This window comes from Chamaea fasciata, unplaced genomic scaffold, assembly GCF_029207755.1.
Source record: "Chamaea fasciata isolate MVZ Bird 193981 ecotype frontalis unplaced genomic scaffold, bChaFas1.0.hap1 SCAF_16, whole genome shotgun sequence".
Classification (NCBI taxonomy): domain Eukaryota; kingdom Metazoa; phylum Chordata; class Aves; order Passeriformes; family Sylviidae; genus Chamaea; species Chamaea fasciata.
This window is the reverse complement of record NW_027094101.1, coordinates 7,684,745-7,705,649: the sequence shown is the minus strand read 5'-3', so window position 1 is coordinate 7,705,649 and position 20,905 is coordinate 7,684,745. Positions and strand designations below refer to the sequence as shown.

The 20,905-nt window shown below is 55.1% G+C and overlaps 1 protein-coding gene across 6 annotated transcripts in view; it reads left to right on the top strand.

The window, feature by feature from the left end:
* TNRC18 (trinucleotide repeat containing 18) overlaps positions 1 to 20,905 on the top strand; it is a 56,233-nt gene that overhangs the window by 3,180 nt on the left and 32,148 nt on the right. For all 6 annotated transcript variants that reach the window (XM_066197894.1, XM_066197893.1, XM_066197891.1 and 3 more), the window contains 3 exons: positions 15,221 to 15,346; positions 15,767 to 17,578; positions 20,659 to 20,761. In XM_066197894.1, the coding sequence (XP_066053991.1) occupies positions 15,221 to 15,346; positions 15,767 to 17,578; positions 20,659 to 20,761 (2,041 nt within the window). The remainder of the gene's footprint in view (positions 1 to 15,220; positions 15,347 to 15,766; positions 17,579 to 20,658; positions 20,762 to 20,905) is intronic.

The following is a 20,905-nucleotide window of genomic DNA, read 5'->3' as shown; positions in this document are numbered from 1 at the left end:
GAAGCCAAGCACATGGGCAAACACCTTCTTTTTTCCTTCCCTTTTGTCTTTTTTTTTTCCCTCCCTTTTTTTCCCCCCCTGGTTGTTTTTTCCCCCTCTCTTCCACCTCCTACTGCAGCAGAATATGATCTTTGCAAAAATTCATCTGGACAATCTCAAGCCAAACCGAGTGTGGTGGGTTATTGGTATTTTTTTAATTATTCTTATTTTTTTATCGGGTAATTTTTTTTTTTTAAGTTTTGTTTCTCCTCCCAAAGTTTCCTTTTCTGAAATCCAGGCAGGTCCGGAGGGAGGCACAGAGCTCTGGCCTCTCCAAGCTGACCGAGCTCCGTGATGCCGTCTGAGAGCTTTCCTACCACACTGGAAGAAAGCCTCAGATTTGGGTCCCCTCACAGAGGGAGTGGGCTGAGTGATACTTGCAATTCTTTTTTATTGTGTTCTTATTTTATTTTTAAAGTTACTTTTATTTTCCTTTTTGTGGGAGTTGTTTGAAATCCCCTGTCCCTGCACCTCAGTGCTGCCCAGTCTCCCCATCCGCTCCCCGGCACGATCCTCGCAAAAACTCCATTAAAAAGATCTGTACAATTAACAGCCGAAACTCCCGTTGAACCACAGCAGCAGGATAGGCAGGGATATTTTGGTTGTTGTTGTTTTTTACAGCTTTAACAATATCTCCTGAAATGATGATTGCTTCCTGCTACCGAGGGGCCCTTTGTAGGTTTGTGTTCGCAGTGCTGTTGGTGTGTGGTTTTGGTGCTTGTTTTTGCTGTTGTTGTGTTTTTTGGGGGGGTTTGTTTTGTTTTTAGGAGGGGTGGAATGCAAAGGCTTGTGCAAGGGGTTAAGAAAAGTGGGCAGGAGGCGAAGCCTTTAAATAGAGCCAGTTCAAACCGATCCTTAAATACCGCCGGGCTGAAGAAAGAGACTCTTGAATCCATCCCAGCGTCCTCCGAAAATAAATACGCCCCTGTAAAAATAGCATGATTGGCCATATTTGAGAATCCAGTTATGGCACCGACTCCTTGTTTTTCCCTTCTGTACCTTCTGCTCGTTCCGGCAGCCGGGCTCTGCCCCAGCGCCAAAGTACGGGCGCCTGGGCTGTGTCCAGTGACCCCTGCACCCTCCTCTCCTCTCTGGGGGATTTCTGCTCCATGGCAGCGTTTTGGCCGCTGCCGTGCGGGCCGGGGGGACAGGGACAGAAGCCCCTTTGTTGGAAGTGCATGGAGGGAGGAGTGAGCTGGAGGCTGAGGCAGGAGCTGAGCCGGCCTTCGATGCGGGATGGCATTCCCTGTCCCCCCTGTACTCTTGGGCATCGCCATCTCCCCATCCCTGAGGAGGGCGGGGGGTGGTGGGGGGGTGGGTGTTGTGGAGGGATAGTGGAGGAAAGGGACTGTTTGCAATGGAATTTCGTGCCTGGAGCTTGCTGGGAAGACGTTGCTTAAGAAAAGGCTGCAATCTGTGGAACGAGGCAGCTGAGTCCATTAAAGCAAAAGGGCTCGCTCTGCTCGGCAGCAGCTCAAAATATGGAGCTTTATCGGTTTTGCTCCTTCCCTATGCCACTGTCTTTGGGTCCTGGTCTCGGCTCCGTCCCAGAGGAGCGTGTTGTTCTTGGCAGGCTCTGTGTTTTGGGGAAGGTGGAAAAGGCTCCCTCAGACGCGATTGCGAAGGGCTGCTCTGGGACCGTGTCTCTGTGTGTGAGCAAGGATCACCCGTATCCAAAACAAGACTCTCAGAGTTTAAAATAATATTAATTAATAAAAATGTGCTTTTTGCTGTGTGCTGAGGTATCCTTTCTTGGTTGGGAGGGGTTGCAGGAACAGATCTGTGTTTGTATAAAAGGATGCTCAGCCTCTTCCATTAAAATATGCTTCAGAAACACTTTTCAGTGCTCAGGAAAAAGGGACACGCCACTATGAGCAGGGCTGAGTGTGTTAAATCCAGCTCTGGAGCAGTGGCTGGAAGGAAGGCGGGCAGACAGAGGGGAGAGATTTTGGTTTCCCTGCTTTCCTACTTCACATTAGCATGTGCATTCAAATGCAGGGATTTAAGGTAGATTGGAGACCGTCCTTGCTTCCAGGCCTGCTGTGCCCGGGGAGAAGTTTTCCAGAAAGCTGGCCCAGGTAGGAGCATAGGAAAAGAAATAAAAATACCCTTTCATCCCCCAGGACAGCGCTGCTGTGCCAGCAAAATCCCGCTGTAGCCATCCTTATAATGGCAAAATGGTGCTTCTGCTGAGCCCGCAGATTTTGCAGGAGGCCTTGCCGTCGGCAGTGCCAGTGGAAGCACAATTTGCTCATCAAACTGCATCCATGCTGAACTCGCTTTGCTGATAGAGAGACCGGGATAACATGGATTGAAACTCTGGAGCGATCCGTGCCCCGCTCCTCCGCGTTGCTTGGAGCACGATGGCTCCCGGACCAGTGGCAGGATTTTTCGCCTGTGTTTCGGCACGGCTCTCTTTGGTCCCCTTTTGATGCTGCAAGGAAAATACCATCGGTGTTTAATGGCCCTTGAAATCGCAGTTCCCCCTCCCTGCCTGCCCAGGGGGTGGTGCGAGGGGCAGAGCGCGGGGGGCTCCTTGGGGCAGGGGCCAGGTGTAACACCGGGAGGAATGCGGACGGGCCGGGGACCTGCCTGGGAGGATGCTTCCCCTCCCTTGGGGCCCTGGTGAAACGAGATGCTTTTTGAGACGTGTTTTCAGACAGAGCAGGGAGTGTGTCTGTGCCGGTGGGGCTCGGGGAGGTGGTGCTGGGCAGCGATGTTGTGCTCGGTCCCGTCACACTCTGCGCTTCACACCCGGCATCCCCGGGGGTGGAGGAAGTGCTTGGCCATGGAGTGATGTCCCTGCAGCTCCCTTGGGCTGACGGCCAACTTGTAGGCTGTGAGGAAGGCAGGAGCTGTGTCTGGGCTGAAATGGTGGTGGAAGAAGGACTTCGGCATTTTTGGGAGTTTCCCACCCTGAGCTCCCGTGTTTCTCTGATGTCCCAGTGATTTTTCCCAAGGTCCTGGTGGATTTTGGGGTGGCATCTCCATCCTTCAGGAGCAGTGGGAAGGACTGTCCAGCCTGTGCTGCATACTCTGTTGAAGTGCCCATCCCAAGCAGTGGTAGCTGGTAGGGATGTTGGCCTTGGAGCATGAACAAGAGCCCAAGGGCCGACGTGATGATGTAAACTTGCTTTGAGCAAGGTCCTGCGGGATCCTCTGATGTGTGAGGGTTTCCAACACCTTCCCAGGTCAATGGGCAGGAATCTGTCCCTGCCTCTCGTAACACGAGGCTGGTAAAGGTGTCTTTTATTAGTGTGGTTTCTAGGAGCCTTTCTCCCACTTGGAGCAAGCCTTGCCTCCTACCCAGTACAGAGTCTCCTTGGTAGGGTTGGAAAACCATGGGTCCCATCCCTGACTGATGGTGTGCCAGAGAAAATCTGATCTGGAGGGTGAGCCGGCACTAGAAATCCTAGCCGGGGGTGGCATGGGGCACTGGGCAGGTCCCCGGTGTTGGGGACAAGCTCCTGCTCTTTCCCAGCAGAGCAGCTGTTGGAGAATTGGAAATTGCTGGGAATTAATCTCACTGCAAGACGTGGTTAGCCAGGCAGGGCTTTCGTAAGGGAAATTTTAGATCTCCTTCCTAGGATAACCCAGGCTAAAGCTGAAATTAGTTTATAATTATATAGTAAATAACCCCCCATCTTGTCATTTCACCATCTTCTGATGAATATGGAAATGAACATTGTTAAGGGGAATTAACGTCATTATGGCAGCCTTCCAGGTGAGCGCCTTGCGGTTGGGCCGCGGCTGCGACGGGCGCGAGGGTGTCAGATCACCTCCCCGAGCTGGGGTTAGCGCCTGACGAGTCCAAACAAGGCCCCGTGTGTTTTCACCGTGTACTAAACTGGTCCAGTTAAAGCTCCGGGCAGGAGGTGGTGCAGGGAATCGGGGCCAGCCTGGCATGTGCTGACACGAAAGCTGCCGTGCCGGGACGAGGAGATGTTGGTCTGGGTTAGGTAACGCGATCCAGCATCGACTGCTTGAGGTGCCGAGGACAAGGGAGTGCTTTGTTCAGCCTCACTGCTGAAACGGAGAGCACGGTGCCCCCTGAGCAACCTGAAAATGCAGGCGGGGTGGAGGAGCCGAGGGCAGCCCCGAGTTCCCTGCCTGTTGGAGCCGGGGCGAGTGAGCCGTGCTGTGTCCAGCTGCACAGCCTCTCGCTGCCTTTTCCAGCTGGGGATGCTCTTTAAAAAGCAAAGTTTAGTGGGGGGACCATTCCGGTGTGGCTGCCTCACCCTGGCCACGAGTATTTGGCCATTTCCTTCTCCCCGTGTTTCCTCCCATCCGCGTGTTTCTGACTGGCTTTGCTTTGGGATGGCGCAGCTGGATGTCTTGCAGGCACCGCGACGCACCCACCGACGCTGTCCCTCTCTGCTGTTTATTTGCTTCGCTTATTGTTCGCTTCTCCCCAGCTCTTAAACACCGGAGAGGGCAACCACCCAGCCCCTTTAGCTCCGTCCCCATGGGCACTGGGGCTGGGGGACGCGCGGCAGGAGCCCCCGATCCGGCAGCGCCGCGGCGGTGACAGTTGGGCTCGCTCCCCACGCTGCCAGGATCAGCTGTTGGGTGCACAATATGCTCCCGTTTTCCTCTCCAGCTGTTGCTGCTGACGGTTATGGGAAGCGAAAGGTAGTTGAGAGTTTGGCACCGCTAAATCAGGGAAGTGATGGGCAGAAAGGAGGGGCCCCGGGGAGGGGGCTCAGTGTGTCTGAGGCTGGGTTTTGTTTAAATCCAGCCAGATTGAAATAGTGGCAAACGGGATTGGAGTGACCTTGGGAATAAATTTTTATTGCCAGCGTAGCAGTGGCCAAAGAGCCATTTTGAGGGAGCTGGATGCAGGCAGGCAGGCCAAACATGGTGGGCTCAGAGCAAGGGAAGGAGCGATATTCAGGACGGAGTATGTCTTTTTAGAGGAATAACTGAAATTTTAAGGCACTCAGCTCTGTCTCTTTGGAGCTGTATCCCCGGCAACTTCTGCAAAGGTTGCTCCTGCTTCTGCCTCCATCCATCTTATCCTGATGCATCCCTGCCAGCAAAAAATTGTTTTTACCTTCAGTAGTTAGATGTATTGCCCCTAATTCCCTTCATGCCCCCATCCCTTCTCAGCAGAAATCCCTGTGACTTGGATATGGTTTTAACACATTCAGTTTAATTGCTTTTAATTAAAAAAATATTAAAAATAATAATGGCAGTAGCCATCATGCTGGGGAGGGAGGGTTTTGGAGCAATTGGGCTGTGTGCTGCTCACAGGCAGTGCTGGTCGCTGTGTGTGGATGAAGCAGAGCTCCTATGTTATCACCACGCAGTGTGTGTCATCCTGGTGTTTGTGTCCTGGTCTGCTGGGCGTGGGGACATCCCACATGCCGTGTCACACACGAGCCAAGCAGATAATGCTCCAGTGAGTAGAGATCCGGGCAGGTGAGTAAAGAAGAGTGCAGGCACCTTGCCGGGGTGCCGGTGGAAGCCCCGGCTCCGCTGGGATGGGCAGGGCACACTGCCGGGCTCCTGAAGTGTGCAGCGTGCCGGGGTTTCCCTTTGCAATCCGGGCAACTGCAGCGGGGCTTTCTCCCTAATGAGATTAGTGACACAAAGCAGCAATTCTTTTGCTACTTTTAATGGATGTTCGGGGTTTGTGTGGGATCGGAAATTCCTACTTTCATCAGATGAGCCCTTTCTGTGACTATTTTGTGGACAGATCTTCCTTTCCTCAGCTTCAGAGCGGACAGTCTTATTGGCACAAGTGTTGCAGGCGTTCCTCTCCTGCCCTCCTCTGCCGCCTGTTCTCCTGAGCCCCGGACGTGGTGGATTTTATCTTCTGTCCTGCTTTGAATCTCGCCATCACCCCAAGCTGCTTCCATCTTGTGGAGGACACGAAAGCTTGGTGGCCTCCCTTGGACACACTAAACGCAGCTGGGAGGAGGGAGAAATGTAAAAGTCACTCTTGAACCATTCTTGCAGGTATTCCTTGGTCTTTCTAGTTGAGATATGCAAGCACATACATGGGTGTGTATGTGCATATATAGGGCACCCATGTAGTGCCTCACCTGATGGAGGGCTGGCCGTCCCTGCCTGGTGTCATCGGGGCCAGCTTGGCAATTTGTCAAGAGCCCAAGGGCTGTGCTTCAATTTGAATACGGATTTGCATAATTCATCAGGAATTAAACTGCACTGCCATAATATTTGCCCGTGCGTTTATCTCCCATTATCAGCAGTGGGGAGGTGTGAGGTCCTGGGTGTTTGCTGGCCACAGATACACCTTTGCTTCACAGTTTAGTGCTTTTCTGGTGCAGAATAGGTGACATGGGCTGATATTCAGAAGGGTGCGGGAAGGGCAGGAGCCTCTGGAAGGAAAAAAAGGCTGAGAGTGGGGTCAAGAGGAGAGGCTTGGCAGAGGCTGAGCTTTTGAGCCTGATTTCCTAAGGAAAAGAATCTTATGAGACTGTGATCTGTGTGTGGATCCCTTTCTTCCACCCCCAAATGCCTGCAGCCCGTTGCTGAATTTTTCCCAGGGTGGTTTAGGTCCCTGCAGATGCTGTTTAAGTCAGTGCTGAGCTCTGGGAAGAGGGATGCATTCACTCCTGTGGCACACAGAGCAGCACACGTGAGAGCATCCAGCTTCACCTTGCACTTACTGTGTCCTAGCTATGCTCTGTCCAAGGGAGATCATGAAGCTGGAGCAGATGAATTTGTTTGGGTCATTGGCAATGTCCTTGCTGCAGCCCTGGGGTGTTTGTCGGAGCTGATCCCTTCTTGCTGCTGGCCCCCCTGTGTTGTGCTCAGTGACTGCTGAGCATGCAGGCAGTGGTGATGTGGTGCCCAGGTCTGATCGTGGGGCTGTGCCTCAGTTTCTCCTTTCAGTGCCACCCCCTTTGCAAAGCCCCCCGAGAGGTGCTGAGCCACAGCAGCCGCTTTGCAGACAAGAGGGTTTAAAATAAGCAGCGACGGAGGCTGCGTCTCCCCGGGCTTTGAGTCATCCCGGCTCGTGCTGGCTGTGCCTGGCAGGAGCCTGGGAGGCAAAACAAACCCACATCCAGCTGCCACCTCCCCGCCAGATGTTAGTGGTGGGGTGGCTGGTTGGGTTTCGGTGGTGGACTCACCAGCGGAGCAGATGGAGCTGCTGCGGGGAGGTGCCACCTCTCTGGTGGCTGTGGTGAAACCCTGGTGGGACTGGTGGCTTGGGGCAGTCCCCAGCTTGGGGACTTGCAGCTGGGCCATTGGGAGGAAGGGGTGAGCTGAGCAGCCCTGGTCTGGCACTGTGCAGACCAGGGTTTGCAGGATGGGGTGTGCTGAGGCTCCTTCCAACACTCCTGGCCTTGGGCATGGTGGGACTTCTCTGGCTGTCACTGTGCTGGACAGGAGGACAGGCAGGGAGGAACGCAGGGGTGATCCTGCAGTGAACCCCCACTCACCACCCCACGCAGAGGTAAGGCAGCCAGGACAGTGGGTGTCCATGGCCAGTGATGGGAAGCAGAGGAGAGGAGCAGGCAGGTGGCATTTACGTTTCCGTGGGCACCTGGTGTGCGTCCAGGGCTGGTGCTGCCCATCACACAGCAGTGTTTAATTTCTCAATGGGAGGGCAGGGAGATGATGCTGCACGGTCCCATGTAACCTGCTGGTGACCTGATCTTAAGTCACTGTGGCTGAAAATAGACCGTGTTCCCTCCAGGGCACGGCTAATGGTGCTGGAAAAGCTGGGATCTCTCTTTGAAGGCTGATTTAATTGCTGCTGGCAGGCACTCGGTGCAGGTAATGTGGGGACCAGCACCACCAGTGCCATCCCACAATAACCTCCCACCTTCCCCACCGAGCTCCTGTAGCTCTCCCGGCTCTGGCAGCGAAGAGTAACGAGCTCTTTTCTAATGAAGGCACGGGACAGTGTGGGTGGTGCCGGGCTAAATATGCGGGGAGGGCTCACGGAGGAGGGGGCTCACTTGTTTGTATCGTCTTCTGCCCTGAGTTTGGGTGATTTAAAAAAATAACAGAATTTTTAAAAATGGGGTGAGTTTAATTTCTGTGCTTAGGAAAGAGGAGGAGCACCTGTACTGAAATGTGCATCCAGTGCCAGGAGCGGAGTCAGCCTTAGGACCCCTGTGCTGGACACCAGTGGCTAAAGGATCTTCAAATGATGAAAGATGAACCAGGGCAAAAGCATTTTCATGCTGTCCTAGAAAATCATGAGAAGAAGGCGAGACTGCAATCTAGCAGCCAGGTTCTGCATTCCTGAGGATTCTGCTAATCAGTTTGAGAGTTTAAATCACTGTTTTTTCCATCTCCATACAGCAGTTTAGTAAATGTGCTGCTCCACTGTGTCAGTCCTTGCTGTTTAAGGAGAGCTGTGTGGTTGTGTAGTGAGAGCCTGGAGGTTTTGGTGGACCCCTGTTGGGGTGTCAGGTTTAATTATGCCAGCGGAAAAGGAGAGACATCCGACGTGGTGGGGGATTTCAGGCTGGGGGCATGTGGGAGAAGCTTCTGCTGAAGCAGTTGGCAGTGACCCAGGAGTGTTGACGCTGGTTTGAGTGTCAGGATTAGTGTGGGACCAGATTGGTGCTTCCCAGACCCCGTGTTTCAGGCTGAGTGGACTGGCTGCACATCATGTCAAGAATCCCACTGGGATGGTTTCCATCTTGGCCCCTCCAGTGTGAGGAAAAGCCACCCTCACTTTGGCAGAGTGATTTATGTCCCCACCTGGGTGGCTTCTTGCTGTCCCCATGGAGATGCTGTTGATGGGGAACAGGTGGGTGACCTTGTGGGGGATCTTCAGAGTGTCCTGTTGGTGTCCTTTTCCTGAGGCATTGGCATACCTTGGATTGCCTTTGTTTTGTTGTGTGATGGAGACTAAGTCTCCAGGACGTTGGGGCAAAACTCGGCGTGAACACCAGTCCCTTGAGCCCTTCCATTTTGAGTCCTTTGAGCCACTTCCCATTTCCTCCTCCTGTGCTATCTCCAGGCTGTTGGGGCTGTTCCAGCTCCTGGGTGAGGAGGTGAGCGGCAGGGCTCAGCCTGATGATATTTATTTCCATGGAAGCAGGGAACCCCCCCATGCCCTGTGCTCACACCCTGCCCTTCAGTGGCCTGTGGCTGTGAGGGGCTGGTGATTCACCACGAGGGTGACACGGCAGGAAAATCATGGCCTGGCATCAGCATGGGGGGTATGGTTGCAGGAGGGCTGGTCGGTAACCGGGCGCGAGCGTGCTGTGTTCCTGCGCTGACGTGGCTGCGAGCGATAGTAAATATTGAGCAAGAGCCACTTAAAAATAAAGCAGGCTGGACACAGATTCCCACGTGGAATGAAATAAAATTAAAAGAAACAATAGAGAGCTGTGCTGAGCTGGAGGGAGAATTCGTCTTGGCTTTTAAGGTAGTGATTTTTGCAGCTGAAGGAAAGCGGCGCGGCGCTGTTCAAGCCAGCAAAGTCTGGGAGTGTGGACCCCCCGCCGGAGGATGCTGTCTCCGAGCTCGCCAGGGCCCTTAGAAGATTAAATGGGGAGTTAAATTGCCCTGGCTGTTCTGGATCCCGGGGATGGGATCGAAGGCTTTCAGGGGATGCAGAGAATTGAGGCTGTAAATTAGGACTTTGAAGCTACTGCCAGTCCCGTGGCATGGGGCGTAAATACGGCATTTGGGGCGGTTTTCAGCATGGAAAGTGGTGGGCTGTGACAGCAGCCTGGGGCTGCTGGGCCAGGGACAGGGACCAGCCGCTGCTGGGGTCCAGGCACATCTGATCCGGCGGCTTTGGTTTCAGCCCGGCATGTTCAGGGGCTCGTATCGCTGGTGTCTCGTGCATGGCACAGAGTCAAAGCGGCTCCGGTGCCTCGGGTGTCACTGGAGCTGCCCCAGCAGGCAGGGGAGGAGGTGGCAAAGATTTACACTGTCAGCGCCCCGGCTCGCAGCTGTTTGCAGCCATAAATGTGTGCATGAGGAGTAGCTGCGGCCGTGCCTCACCGAGCTGCGCCGGGCAGAGATGGGGAGGTGTATGCTGGAGGGCGAGCCCTGAAAGTCTTTCCTGGGAATCTGCTGCTTCTGCGGGTAGAGGATAAGGGTTGCACCGATGGTGGTAAGCACAGGCAGCTGGTGTGGTGTCTGTCCTGCTGGTGGTGGGAAGGTACTCGCTGTGCTTGGACCTTCCCTGCTTTCCTCCCCTCCCTCCCTGCTGGGGAGGACGTAAGCGTTTATCCAGCTGTTTGTGGCGTGGACTGTTGTCCCAGTTGGCTGCCTGTGAGGCACTGCGAGCCGGACTGGGGAAGAGGTGATTGTTCTCCCGGCCAAGGGTGGCTGCAGCTCCTGCTCCGTGCTGCGCCCAGCAGCCAGCTGAGAACTGGCTGCGGCTGGGCTGCAAATCTCCCTTGAGTGCCCAGAGTTCAAAACATCCCATGGAAATAAACCCAAATTCTCGCCACTGTGTTTCCCAGTCCTGCTGGGCTCAGATTGGAGGGTCCAAGGGGTCAGGCTTTATAGCTCAGGCTCTTCCGTGGCCACAGCCCCTTGCAGAGCACTGTGGGATGCCAGCCTGAGTCCTGGCAGTGTGTCCGTCCATCATGGCCCAGGGAGGATGGGGCGAGATGCCGGCAGTTGGAAACATTTCATAAGTGGCAGAAACGTGTAACGGGCAGATGTGGCTGATGGGAGAGAATTACTTCACTTCTCCCAGGGTGCTGGAGGCCACTGCTCTTCCGGTGGTGCCAGGGCTGTGGCTTCTCAGACAAGGATGGCTCATGCCCAGTGCTCAGCTTCAGGGTGTGCTTTGCAGCCAGCAGTTCATGTGGCCACCTGTTATCCCACACCAGGGCTGTGCAGCTGTGCTGGACTTGATTAAAGGTCTTTTCCAACTGGAAGGCTGTCCCAAGGCATGAGGAGAGGCTTTGTGGATGCTCCTTCACTCTGGTGTGCTGGTCCTCTTGGTTAGTTTGGAAACATGGAACCAGACCGAGACTGAATTCCTCATTGAGTGGTGTCTCTGTGTTGCTCTCACTTGCTGCTCTTGACCCCTCACTGGTGTCCAAATGAGCTGTCCTCTCTCTAGCATGTTGGTAGCAAGTGTGGAGAGCAACATGGGGATGTTGAAGGTGCCAGCTGGTCACCTATGGCCGAGGAGGGGTGGAGCAGCTTTCTCAGTGCTGTCATGCACCCGTGTCACCTCAGGCCTGCAGCCCGGCTCATTGGCCAGAGCTGTGTCCACAGGGGAGATGTGTTCAGTTCAGCATGTTGCCTCCAGCTTGCCCTCCTCCTGTCTGACTCTTTCACAACCCAGGCTTGACTGAGTTGTCCAGCTGAGACTGAATTTTAGGCTTGAAGTGTGAGGGGCCAAGTTGGAGAAAGCCCCACAAGTTTAAAACTCCAGGTGACCAGTGGCAGCCCCCTGTGCTGCAGGTGTGGCCGCCTGCCCTCTTTCCCCAGCTCTTCCTGGCTGTGCTTTCTGTCGGCTCTCTCCTCACGGGGACCTCTGGCAACCCCAAGCAGGCTGAGCATGTGGGGTCTGTTTCCCTCCCACTTCCCCCAGCATGACCTCCGGCCTCCAGACGTTTGGTGTGTGGTTTGTGCGGTCGCTGGTATCTCATCTCCTCATCGGTCACATCCCCTCTCGGTGGTGAGTCACCCGAGGCCGTACCTCTTCCCCCAAACCCGTGCCTTATTGGAGAGCTGAGCAAAGATGAAGAAGATGTTTTCAAGTGGGCTGACACATCTGCACCCGCCAAGTTCCTCTAATAACAGCCCTTAGTGATTTATGTCTCAATTGTGCAAAAGAGGTATGTTTTATAATCTTGGAGCTGGAAAGGAGGAGGACAGGTGTGCTCATCCACTGCAGCAACTGGAGCATCACAGGGGTTGCTGTTTGGCTGCTGGCTGTAGGGATAAAGTGGTTTGAGGGACGATCTCTGTGCCCTGAACCCTTCTACCCTCAGAGGTGGGCTGCTTTGGCTCATGTGTGTCCCTGCTGGCATGGGATAAGTATTGGTGGTGCCTTTCCCAGGTGGTCAGAGGCCAGGCTAATGGGCACACGCCTGTGTTCGGCGTGGTGTAACTTGGCAGGGGAGGGGGGGCACAGCAGCTTGCCAACTCGCACCTCCCTGCCTGTGCTGTGGTGCCAGACCGCCTCTGGGCAGGCAGTCGGCTGGAGGAGCGTGGCTCAGCCTGCTGAGACCTGTCGGCGTGTCCCTGGGCAAAGCGGATCTTGTGCTGGTTCAGCAAACACTCTGGCCCCAGGCAGATGGAGATGGTTGTGGTTTCCCCTTTTCCCCTCCCTTTCTCCTGGCAGAAGCCCATGCTTGGGGTGAGCTGTGCGTTGCTCACTGCGGTAGAATTTCTCCCCTTGGCATCGCTTTCTGGCACGGAGATCCAAGGAGGCAGCAACTCACCCGCGGCCGCCTCCTGCATGTGCAGCTCCTCAGCACATGGAGGAGCAGCTTCACCTCCAGGTCCTGCCCAGGGCACTGGGGCAGCAGGTTTTGGGCTACGTGTGAGTCTTATGCCAGCAGCCCGTCAGCGTGGCTGCTGGAGGGCTGTACGGGGGAAGGGATGTTCTGGCAGGGCCTCGAGGTTGGATTTGCATTTCGTCCTCAGGAAAGCTGTGGTTCAGATTCCTGCTCCCTACTCCGGCTCTGGTTCCTGGCAGGGAACAAGCCAGGTAAATACAGCCTGTGCAGCTTCTTCAGGCACTTTGCAAGGGAAAACAGTGTCGCTGGTAGACCCGAGGCTGGAGTTCAAGTGGTTCTCTGGTTTTGCTGCTGGTCAGCTGCATGATGCACCTGCCTGTGTCTCAGTTTCTCCACCTGCAGAGCTTTGGAATGTGCTTTGAACTCCTGTGCTGGGCTTATCCCTCTCCAAGAAGCAGCGTTGCTGTTGTGGGCCTCTGGAAGTTACTGGGAAGTGCTGCCTGGTGTGAGGTGGCTTTGGGGGTTGTCTGGTGGCATCAGCTCAGTTCTGCGGCTGTTTCCCAGCTGGCATGGTGACATTGCCCTGCAAGGTTCCCAACCTGTCCATCTGAACCTGTCCCCAGCTTGGACACTTTGCATTCCCTCTCCTGCTCCTGCAGCCTCAGCTGAGGCTGGGTTACTGTAGCAGGATGTGATGATGCTGACTGGGAAGCCCCAGAACATTTGGGTCTGGGACTGAGCCTGTGTTATCCCTGGGCAGGGTATGATGCCAAAAGCAGAGAGATACCCTCATAGGACCAGGGATGTGACTGGTACCAAAATGCCTCTTTGGGTATCAGTAACTCCAGCTGTGTGCAGGTGTCCCTGTGCCTGATGGCAGTGCTGGAGTGTGTCCCTTCCCTGGAGCCCTGCAGGTGGCTTTATGTCCTTGCACCACGTGTGAGTAGGGACATGCCATGGGCATCTGTGCACAGTGGTGTCTGCAGCACGGGACGTGTCCCTCAGTGATCCTCGTGCCGCTGTTTCCGCCTGCTGGAGCAGCTGCAGCTAGGATTGACGTCTGGCTGGGAGAAGGGGCTCACGTGGGGATGTCTGCGGCCGGAGCCTCCGGCCTCGTGTGACATGGGGTACTCCAGGGGCTTTGCCATGCTGCAGCCATGTGCTCTGCCAGATGGGACTGCCTTCCCTTGGAAATGTGTCACTCCTGCTCCAGATGCTGGCTTGTTGCCAGCCCAGTCCTGCCGGAGCGGTGACAGTGACACGGCCGAGGCATATACGGCGTGGAGTGGAGCTGCTCACAGCTAAGCTAAGCTGGGTTCTACCCAGCTCTGGAGTAAGAAAAGGTGTTTGGAAATGCTTCAGTGTGGAGGTTTTGGGGTTACCAAGGAGAGGCGTAAATGTGTGCGCACTCTTAGCGCCTTTGCAGCGCTGTGCTCAGGGTTAAGCAGCAGGTTTTACCTGCTGGGAGCGGGCTCTGCATTGATCTGTAGGGGCGCAGCAGCTCCCCTGGTCCCGCTGCTGGAGGGGTTGGCGTGTGCGGGTGATGCCGCTGGGATCTGTCGGGCGATGGATGCGGGCCAGGAGCTGCGCGGAGCGCTGCGTCGGTGAGGCACATATGCCGGGATGCAAACATGTACGCCAAAGAGATCCTGGCTGTCTAAATAATGTGAAATATTGACTAGCTCTCGCAGATGGTGCTCCACGTGCAGCTTCGGGGACTGAACTTCTCCGTCTCCTCTTGGGTTTTGGTGTGATGTTGTTTTGAGCCAGTTGGATGCTGGACTCCTGACAGACTTGTTGCCTGGTTGCTTTCAGTGGGATAGTTGGATTTGGGGGAAGTTGGTTGCTAATGTGGGCTGAGGGGACGGGAGGAGGGTTGTAGCGGGCTTGACTGGCTCCTTCAGATTCTCTCGATGGCTTTAACTCAGTTTTTAGGTTATGGCATGGACTGGGATGCTGGTTCTGGTCGAGGGTTGGGTTTGTAGTGTTGCGCGGGTGTCGTTTGGTGGCAGTGTTGGAGAGGAGTTGCTGCCTGTAGCCAACAGTGTATGTTATTACCACTATTATGGTGATTGTATTCACTGAGGGAATGCTGATGAGGGTGATTTGCATGAGGGTGTTCCTGGGGACCCAGGACATCCAGACTGCTGGCAGCAGGGTCATGAGGGTATGCTGCTTTCATATCAGCTCGTGGATGGTTCTCACACTTTCTCCTTTGTTTTGCCTTCCTCTGGGATAAGATGCTAGGTTTGGATACATGAAATTGTGCTCTTTGTGAGCTGCTCTGGAGGATGCTCTCGTGTTTCCCCCAAAGCCTGTACCCAGTGCTGGGCACCTGCAGCAAGAATGAGCTGTGTTGGTAAAACTGTGCTGGCAAGGAGGTCTTATTATAGCTCTGGAAGCATGTTGGGGAGTGCCCTCACCCACAGGTTGCTGTTCTTGTGATAAAACATCTTATCAGCCAGGTGGTTTGGTCACCTTCCTCAGCTGAGCCCTCAGGTGTCAGGCTCTGCTCAGGAGGCAGTATGCTCCATTTTTTGCAGAGTTGAAGTCCCTCAGAGGTGCCCAGGTTGAGCTGGGGGACCCGCAGTGAGGGGTCAGTTCCTGAAGTGGGGTCCCCGAGCAGGGGTCCCTGCCCTGGGCTGTGTGTGCTGTGTGTCACCGCGTGCGTCCCTGCCGCCGCCGCCGCTCCTGGCGTGTGAGGGACCGACAGCCACAACAGTCTGTGCTCCTGCGGGGCTTGTTCCAAGGCAGCGTGCTGCTCGGGATAAAACATGTTTCCCTCTTCTGTTTCCCGTTTTCTGCAGGCTTTTCCCATCTGCCTAACGGTCTCTACCCATCGTACATTCCCCTGAGCCACCTCGAACCTCCCAGTGCCGGCAGTCCGCTCCTGGCCCAGCTGGGACAGCACAGCCTCTTTGAGTCACAGAAAGGTGAGTCTGGGACACTGTGTGCCCTTCCCATCGGTCACCCCTGCCTTCTTACCCTGTCCTTTGGGCTTCTTTGGCTGCTGGAGCGGCTTTATGCTGGTGTGTTGGTGGTGAAGAGTAGGAACTGCCTTGGGTGATCAGCCAGGGGATGTTTCCTAGGCTGAGCCAGTCCAAAGGTTTTGGATGTGGCTGATCTGTAGGAAAGCTGGCCAGGTCCCTCCTTGAAGCCCCAGTGTGCATCAGAGACAGAGCTGTCTTGCATCCCACACAGAGGAACCTGCTTGGTCTCCTTTGCCCTGGGCATTTTTGTTTAAGACATCCCTGAAATCTGTTCTTTCCTGGTTTGCCACCTCTTTCCTGTCTCATTGTAGGCCTGAAAGGGTTTGGAAGCCTGTGATAATTTTCGTTGCTTTTACTCTGCAGATGGATTCTACCTGTCCAGCCATGCAGGCCAGTCCGCTTTGCACCCGCAGCCTCCCCTCTCAAGGACCGTGGGCAGCCACACGCCGAGCACTTTGCTCCGGGAAAAGGACCTTGGGCAGCTGCACAAGAGCTCGAAAGAAGGCCTGAAGGACCCCGGTGGGAAGGAGCGGGCATGCCGGAGTGATCTGTCCCTGCCCTTCGCCAAGAAGGAGAGCAAGCCGAAGGAGGAGCCCCGACCCCGCAGTGTGGTCGACCTCACACAGGACACCAAGCCCGACAGTGACCGGAAAGTGAGTGTGGTGGAGAAGGCAGTGAAGGTCGGCGAGCGTCTCTCACCCTTCCTGGCTGAGCACATGCCAAATCGGGGCGCAGGCAGTGGGGAACCCAAGTCCAAGAACCCGCTGCAGAGCTCTTCCCTCAGCAACTGCAACGGTGGCGGGGACCCCATGCTGAAGGTCCTGGGTGCCGAGCAGGACCGCTGTGCCAAGGACCCCGCTCGGCACGATGAGAACATGAGGCCTTCTGCGCACGCCCACGCGGAGCGGCTGAAGCGGGGGGAGCCCCTCCTGCCCTCCGTGGGCGCTTTGCACATCTCCTGTAGCTGTCCATCCCCACACCCCTCGCAGACGGGGAAGATGACGCCGGCCACAACATTCCCTCCGCAGCCCGTCCATTCCAGCATGTACACCATCTTCCCACCGGCCAAGGAGCTGGGGAGGGAGCACAAAGTAATCGCCCCCACCTTCGTGCCTTCGGTCGAAGCCTACGACGAGAGGAGCGGGCCCATCCAAATCGCCTCCCAGGCCCGTGACAACAAGGGGAAGGACAAGGACCTTGGCAAGGTGGGGGTGTTGCAGTCACCCACGGAGCGGTGCCTTGCAGATGCCTCCCGCACACTTTTGTCCCAGGACTTTTCTTGTCACAGTGATGCCAAAAGGATGGAGGTTCTGAGGGAGAAGGGCTCGGTGATCAGGACAAACTCCATGGCACTGAAGAGACAGGTCACTTCAGAGCCCTTCCTCAACCGGCCGGGGCTGGGTTCTCCAGAGAGCAGGGAGTTCCTGGCCTCTAAGGATTTGCTGAAGCCGAGTCCAGAGGCAGAGCATCGCCCCTGCGAGCGGGACCGCTTCCAGCGATCCAGCTCCAAAGAAGCAGCAAAGGTCTATGGCACTTTGGACTCTTCCCGGCAGCACCTGGACCACGGTCAGCTGAAACCGCCTGAGCAGAAGTGGAAGCCCTTTGAGATGGGCAACTTTGCCACCACGCAGATGGCGGTGCTGGCCGCGCAGCACAACCACGTCAGCCGGGTGGAGGAGGAGGCCAAGAAGGTCTACCTTGACCCCAGCGGTTTGCCGCGGTCCTCGGTGGTGGGCTCGCGGGGCGCCGCCGACGTCCTGCACCCTGCCTCGCACGGCGAAGGCTCGGCCATGCAGAGCCTCATCAAATACAGCGGCAGCTTTGCCAAGGAGACGGCGTCCCGGCAGAGCTGTGGCAAGAAGAGCCCCTTTGGGGGTTTGGGCAACGTGAAGTTGGACTCTGCACAGCTGGGAGCCTCCAAGGTGCAGCAGCTGCTGCTGCAGCAGCCTGCAAAGCAGCTAAAGAGGGACCCTGAGAGACCCGAGAGTGCCAAATCCTTCGGCCGTGAGAGCATCGGCTCCCAGGGCGAGGTGGAGGTGAGGCACTTGCCTGTTGGCATTGCTGTGGCTGTGGCCCGGCAGAAGGACAACAGCAGCAGCAGCAGCAGCAGTAGCAGCAAACTGGGGCCCAGCTTGGCAGACCGGGATCGCTCGCTGTCTCTCAGCAGCATCAAAGGTAGGTTCCCTAGGGCTTGTCTCAGGGCTTCCCTGGAGGATCTGTTCCCTGGCAAGAGCAGCCACTCAGTGCAGGCTGTGTGCCATGAACTGAGTTCGGCATCTTTAGCTGCATTTGCCTCCCTTGTCAGACAAGGACATGTTGTAAACCACAGTGGGAAGCAAGACCCCCTGTGTCAGTCTCCTGTCCTTGTTTCCATCCCCTCTGGCCACCTCTGAGCACAATCCTGCACTATAAGTTTGATCCATTAGCAAAGGGAGTAACAGAGAAACCCCTCAAACCATCTTTGTGCTGGTGTTGTAATCTCGTGATTTTGATTTAAGCTGTGGTGCTGGCAGGAGGGGGCTGGCACCAGAGAGATTGGGTTCTCTGCTTGGCTTGTATAGCAAGATAACACCCGGGGGCTGCCTGGCACAGGGCTCTGGTGTGCCAAGGAGCGATGCCAGGCAAGCGGCTGGTGAGCAACGGTCAGCTTTCCATTTTTAGCCCTGTCTTCCCCGTTTTTCTGCCTTTGCCCCCCTCTCTTGAACTTCAGTGGCAGGAAGCAGTTTCCCTCAGGCAGCAGCCCCTCTCCCCATTCCCATCGCCTCCCAGTGCCCTCCCCACAGCCGGGCGGGAGCCGGCCGAGGACCTCGTGGGCAGCACAGGGAGCTGTTTGTTCAGCCGTTCAATCGTCCCAGACGCTCCCAGCTTGCGTTAAATGTAATTTACTGAGCCGAACTAAAAGGCTGCAAACAAGGGTTGAATTCTGGCAGGCCTCTGGGCTCGTTGCTAAGTGATGCAGTTGGCTTTCAGACAGAAAACAAGACTGCTTTTCTCCTCCTCTCGCCCCCCAAATGCTGCCCCCCCTTTGTGTGCCAGGAGATATTCGTCTAATAACATTAGCTTGCTTGCGCTGAGTGGACGGTGCTTGAATGTTTAGACCTTTTAAGAAGGAGAAAGCAGGCTTTAGTTGGCTAATCTGTAGTATTTGGCAAGTAAAATGCAAGTATTTAGTACCGGGCATTGGTTGTCAAGGGAACGGACCTAAGCCTTTCCTCCATGCATAACTGATTGAATTTTTCTATGCAGTCCGTGCGTCATGTTCGTATATATAGACAGAATGATCATTCACTGTCTGGACAATCATCGTTCTGTCCAGAAAAGGGACTGTCCTGTTGGTGGGATGGAGGCTGGGCAGGAATTAGAGGTCCTTCAGTGTTTGTGTTTGGATGGGGGGGTGGAAAAAAGATGATAAACTCGTCTAGAAATAATGGAGCGTAAGGAGTGTAGATAGGAGAGGGAGGAGCCATGATAAAATAACAAAGTAATGCGTTTCTAATGAGAGGCTAGGGGTGGGGGTGTACTGACCTTATGCCGAGGAAGGAAGGGAGTCTGTGAGCTCTCCAAGGAATTGCTCCATATTGCTGACACCAAAGAGACAGCTGGGCATTGTCTGGGGAAAAGAAATAGGAAAAGGGGCTCCAAAGGGGAAAAGCCTGGGCTAGGGTGTGGAAAGGAATGCTGGCGGAGAGGCAGTGGAAGATGGTTGGGCCCCAAAGGGATTTGTGAGCCCCTGTGCTGTGGAGGTTGGAGAGTAAAAGTGAGCAACAGAGGCTGTGTGGGGCATCATTCAGTGAGTCAGGGAGGGGCTGGTTGGGTTTGGTTGGGCTGCACGTGGTGTCCTGGCAGGCTGTGAGGGAGATGTGGTGACCCTGGAAAGTCCTTGGGGAGGGAGTGCTGTGTGCCAGGTTTTAAAGCATCTTTGTTTTTTGCCTGGAGCCCGTGGAAGGAGCCTTGGGGAAAGGAGCTGGGAGAGATGTTGTCTTGTTCCTGGATTCCTTCTGACAGTAAAAGCTGAGGGAATTTGAGACTTGACAGCAAAAAACCCATGGGCTGTCCAGGTTTGTAGAAATACATACTAGAGCTCTCCTTGAAAAGAATGCCTGTCAGCAGAATAGACTTGATGTTCTGAGATGTTTTCCCATGTGCCAAACCATATCCAGACAGGAGAGCGAGGACCCTGGGAAGGGCTTCTGGGGTGCAGTCTTGCAAGGCTGAGTGCTCTCTGCAAGCAGGGCTGGGATTTAGGAGAGCATTGTATCACCAAAGCAGGGTGCAGAGAGGGGCAACAGGGAATTGTGTGAAAAATGAGTATGCAAGAAAGAAGCTAGTGAAAAAACTAGGGAAAAGCAAAAAAAAATCCTGCTTAAAATCAGGCAGCTGGAGTGAAGACCTTGGATAAAGGGAAAGGTGGCCTCAATACCTGGTCTTGGCATAGCCAAGCGAGGCTCTGCTGCTCGCTCCTGTGAAGGTGCCTCCTAACCTCTCACAGATGCAGCTGCTGCCATGCCAGGCCGTATTTGCGAGAGCTGTGCTGATTGTGGACAAGTGGTTTCTCCAGCCAAACATCCAGCCCCCTGTTTGGATTCCTGCCCTCATCTGCCATATGTGTCCCTGCCTCATCAGACCCTTTCTTGTTGCATGTCTCGGGGGGGATGCAGATTCCTGCTAATGGTTGAATTGCGGAGTGGAGCGCGCTGGTTTTTTGTGAGGGTCTGTATTGTTGGTTCTGCCTGTTGCAGAAGGACAGAGATTCAGAGCATACGCAGTGCTCCCAGATTGATTTACAAGATCAGAAGCTGCTTCAGAAGTGCAGAGATAAAATCCTTCCCCTCTCTGAGATGTGCTAAGCAGGACTGTGTGGTTTAATGCAGGATTTAGCTGCATCTTGGCTCTTGCTGGGATAGGAAGTCTGCCACTGTCCTTCAGCACAGTGGTCCCTTTGGTCCTGTTGCTCCCAGGCTGGTGGCTGTGCTGTGCTGGTAGACCAACCTGGCGTGGCAAGTAGTCCCTTGATGTCTTGGAGACATGAATCTCAGAACATGTGCACTTGGGTGCTACCAGGAGAATATTGCTTTAGTGAGAATATCTTGGTCACACAGAGAGCCTTTCTTGGTCTTTCTGGATTTGAATCTGGAACATCCTTGGGGACGGTGGTGTTTGTGTATACTGGCTCTCAGGTATTCCATGCCCAGAGGAGAGGGGACAGCTTTCTCCAGACCATTTCTCCTGTCTGATGGTGCTGGGTTGTCTCTTAGGGCATGGACGCTCCGAAGATGACTGTGGGGATGAGAGGAGCCGCCACCGGGACAGCCACCTCCTGGCAGGGCGCTTGGAGCGGGATCAGGAGAAGCTGCTCAGGTGAGGGTTGGAGGGAGGTGACATCTTTTGCCATAGTGTCACAAGCTGAGCTCAGGAACAACCAGTCCAGAGACAAGACAGGATTGCATCCGTCCTGGTGTAGGTGCTGGCACCAAACTTGCGGATGTGGAGAGGGATGCTGAG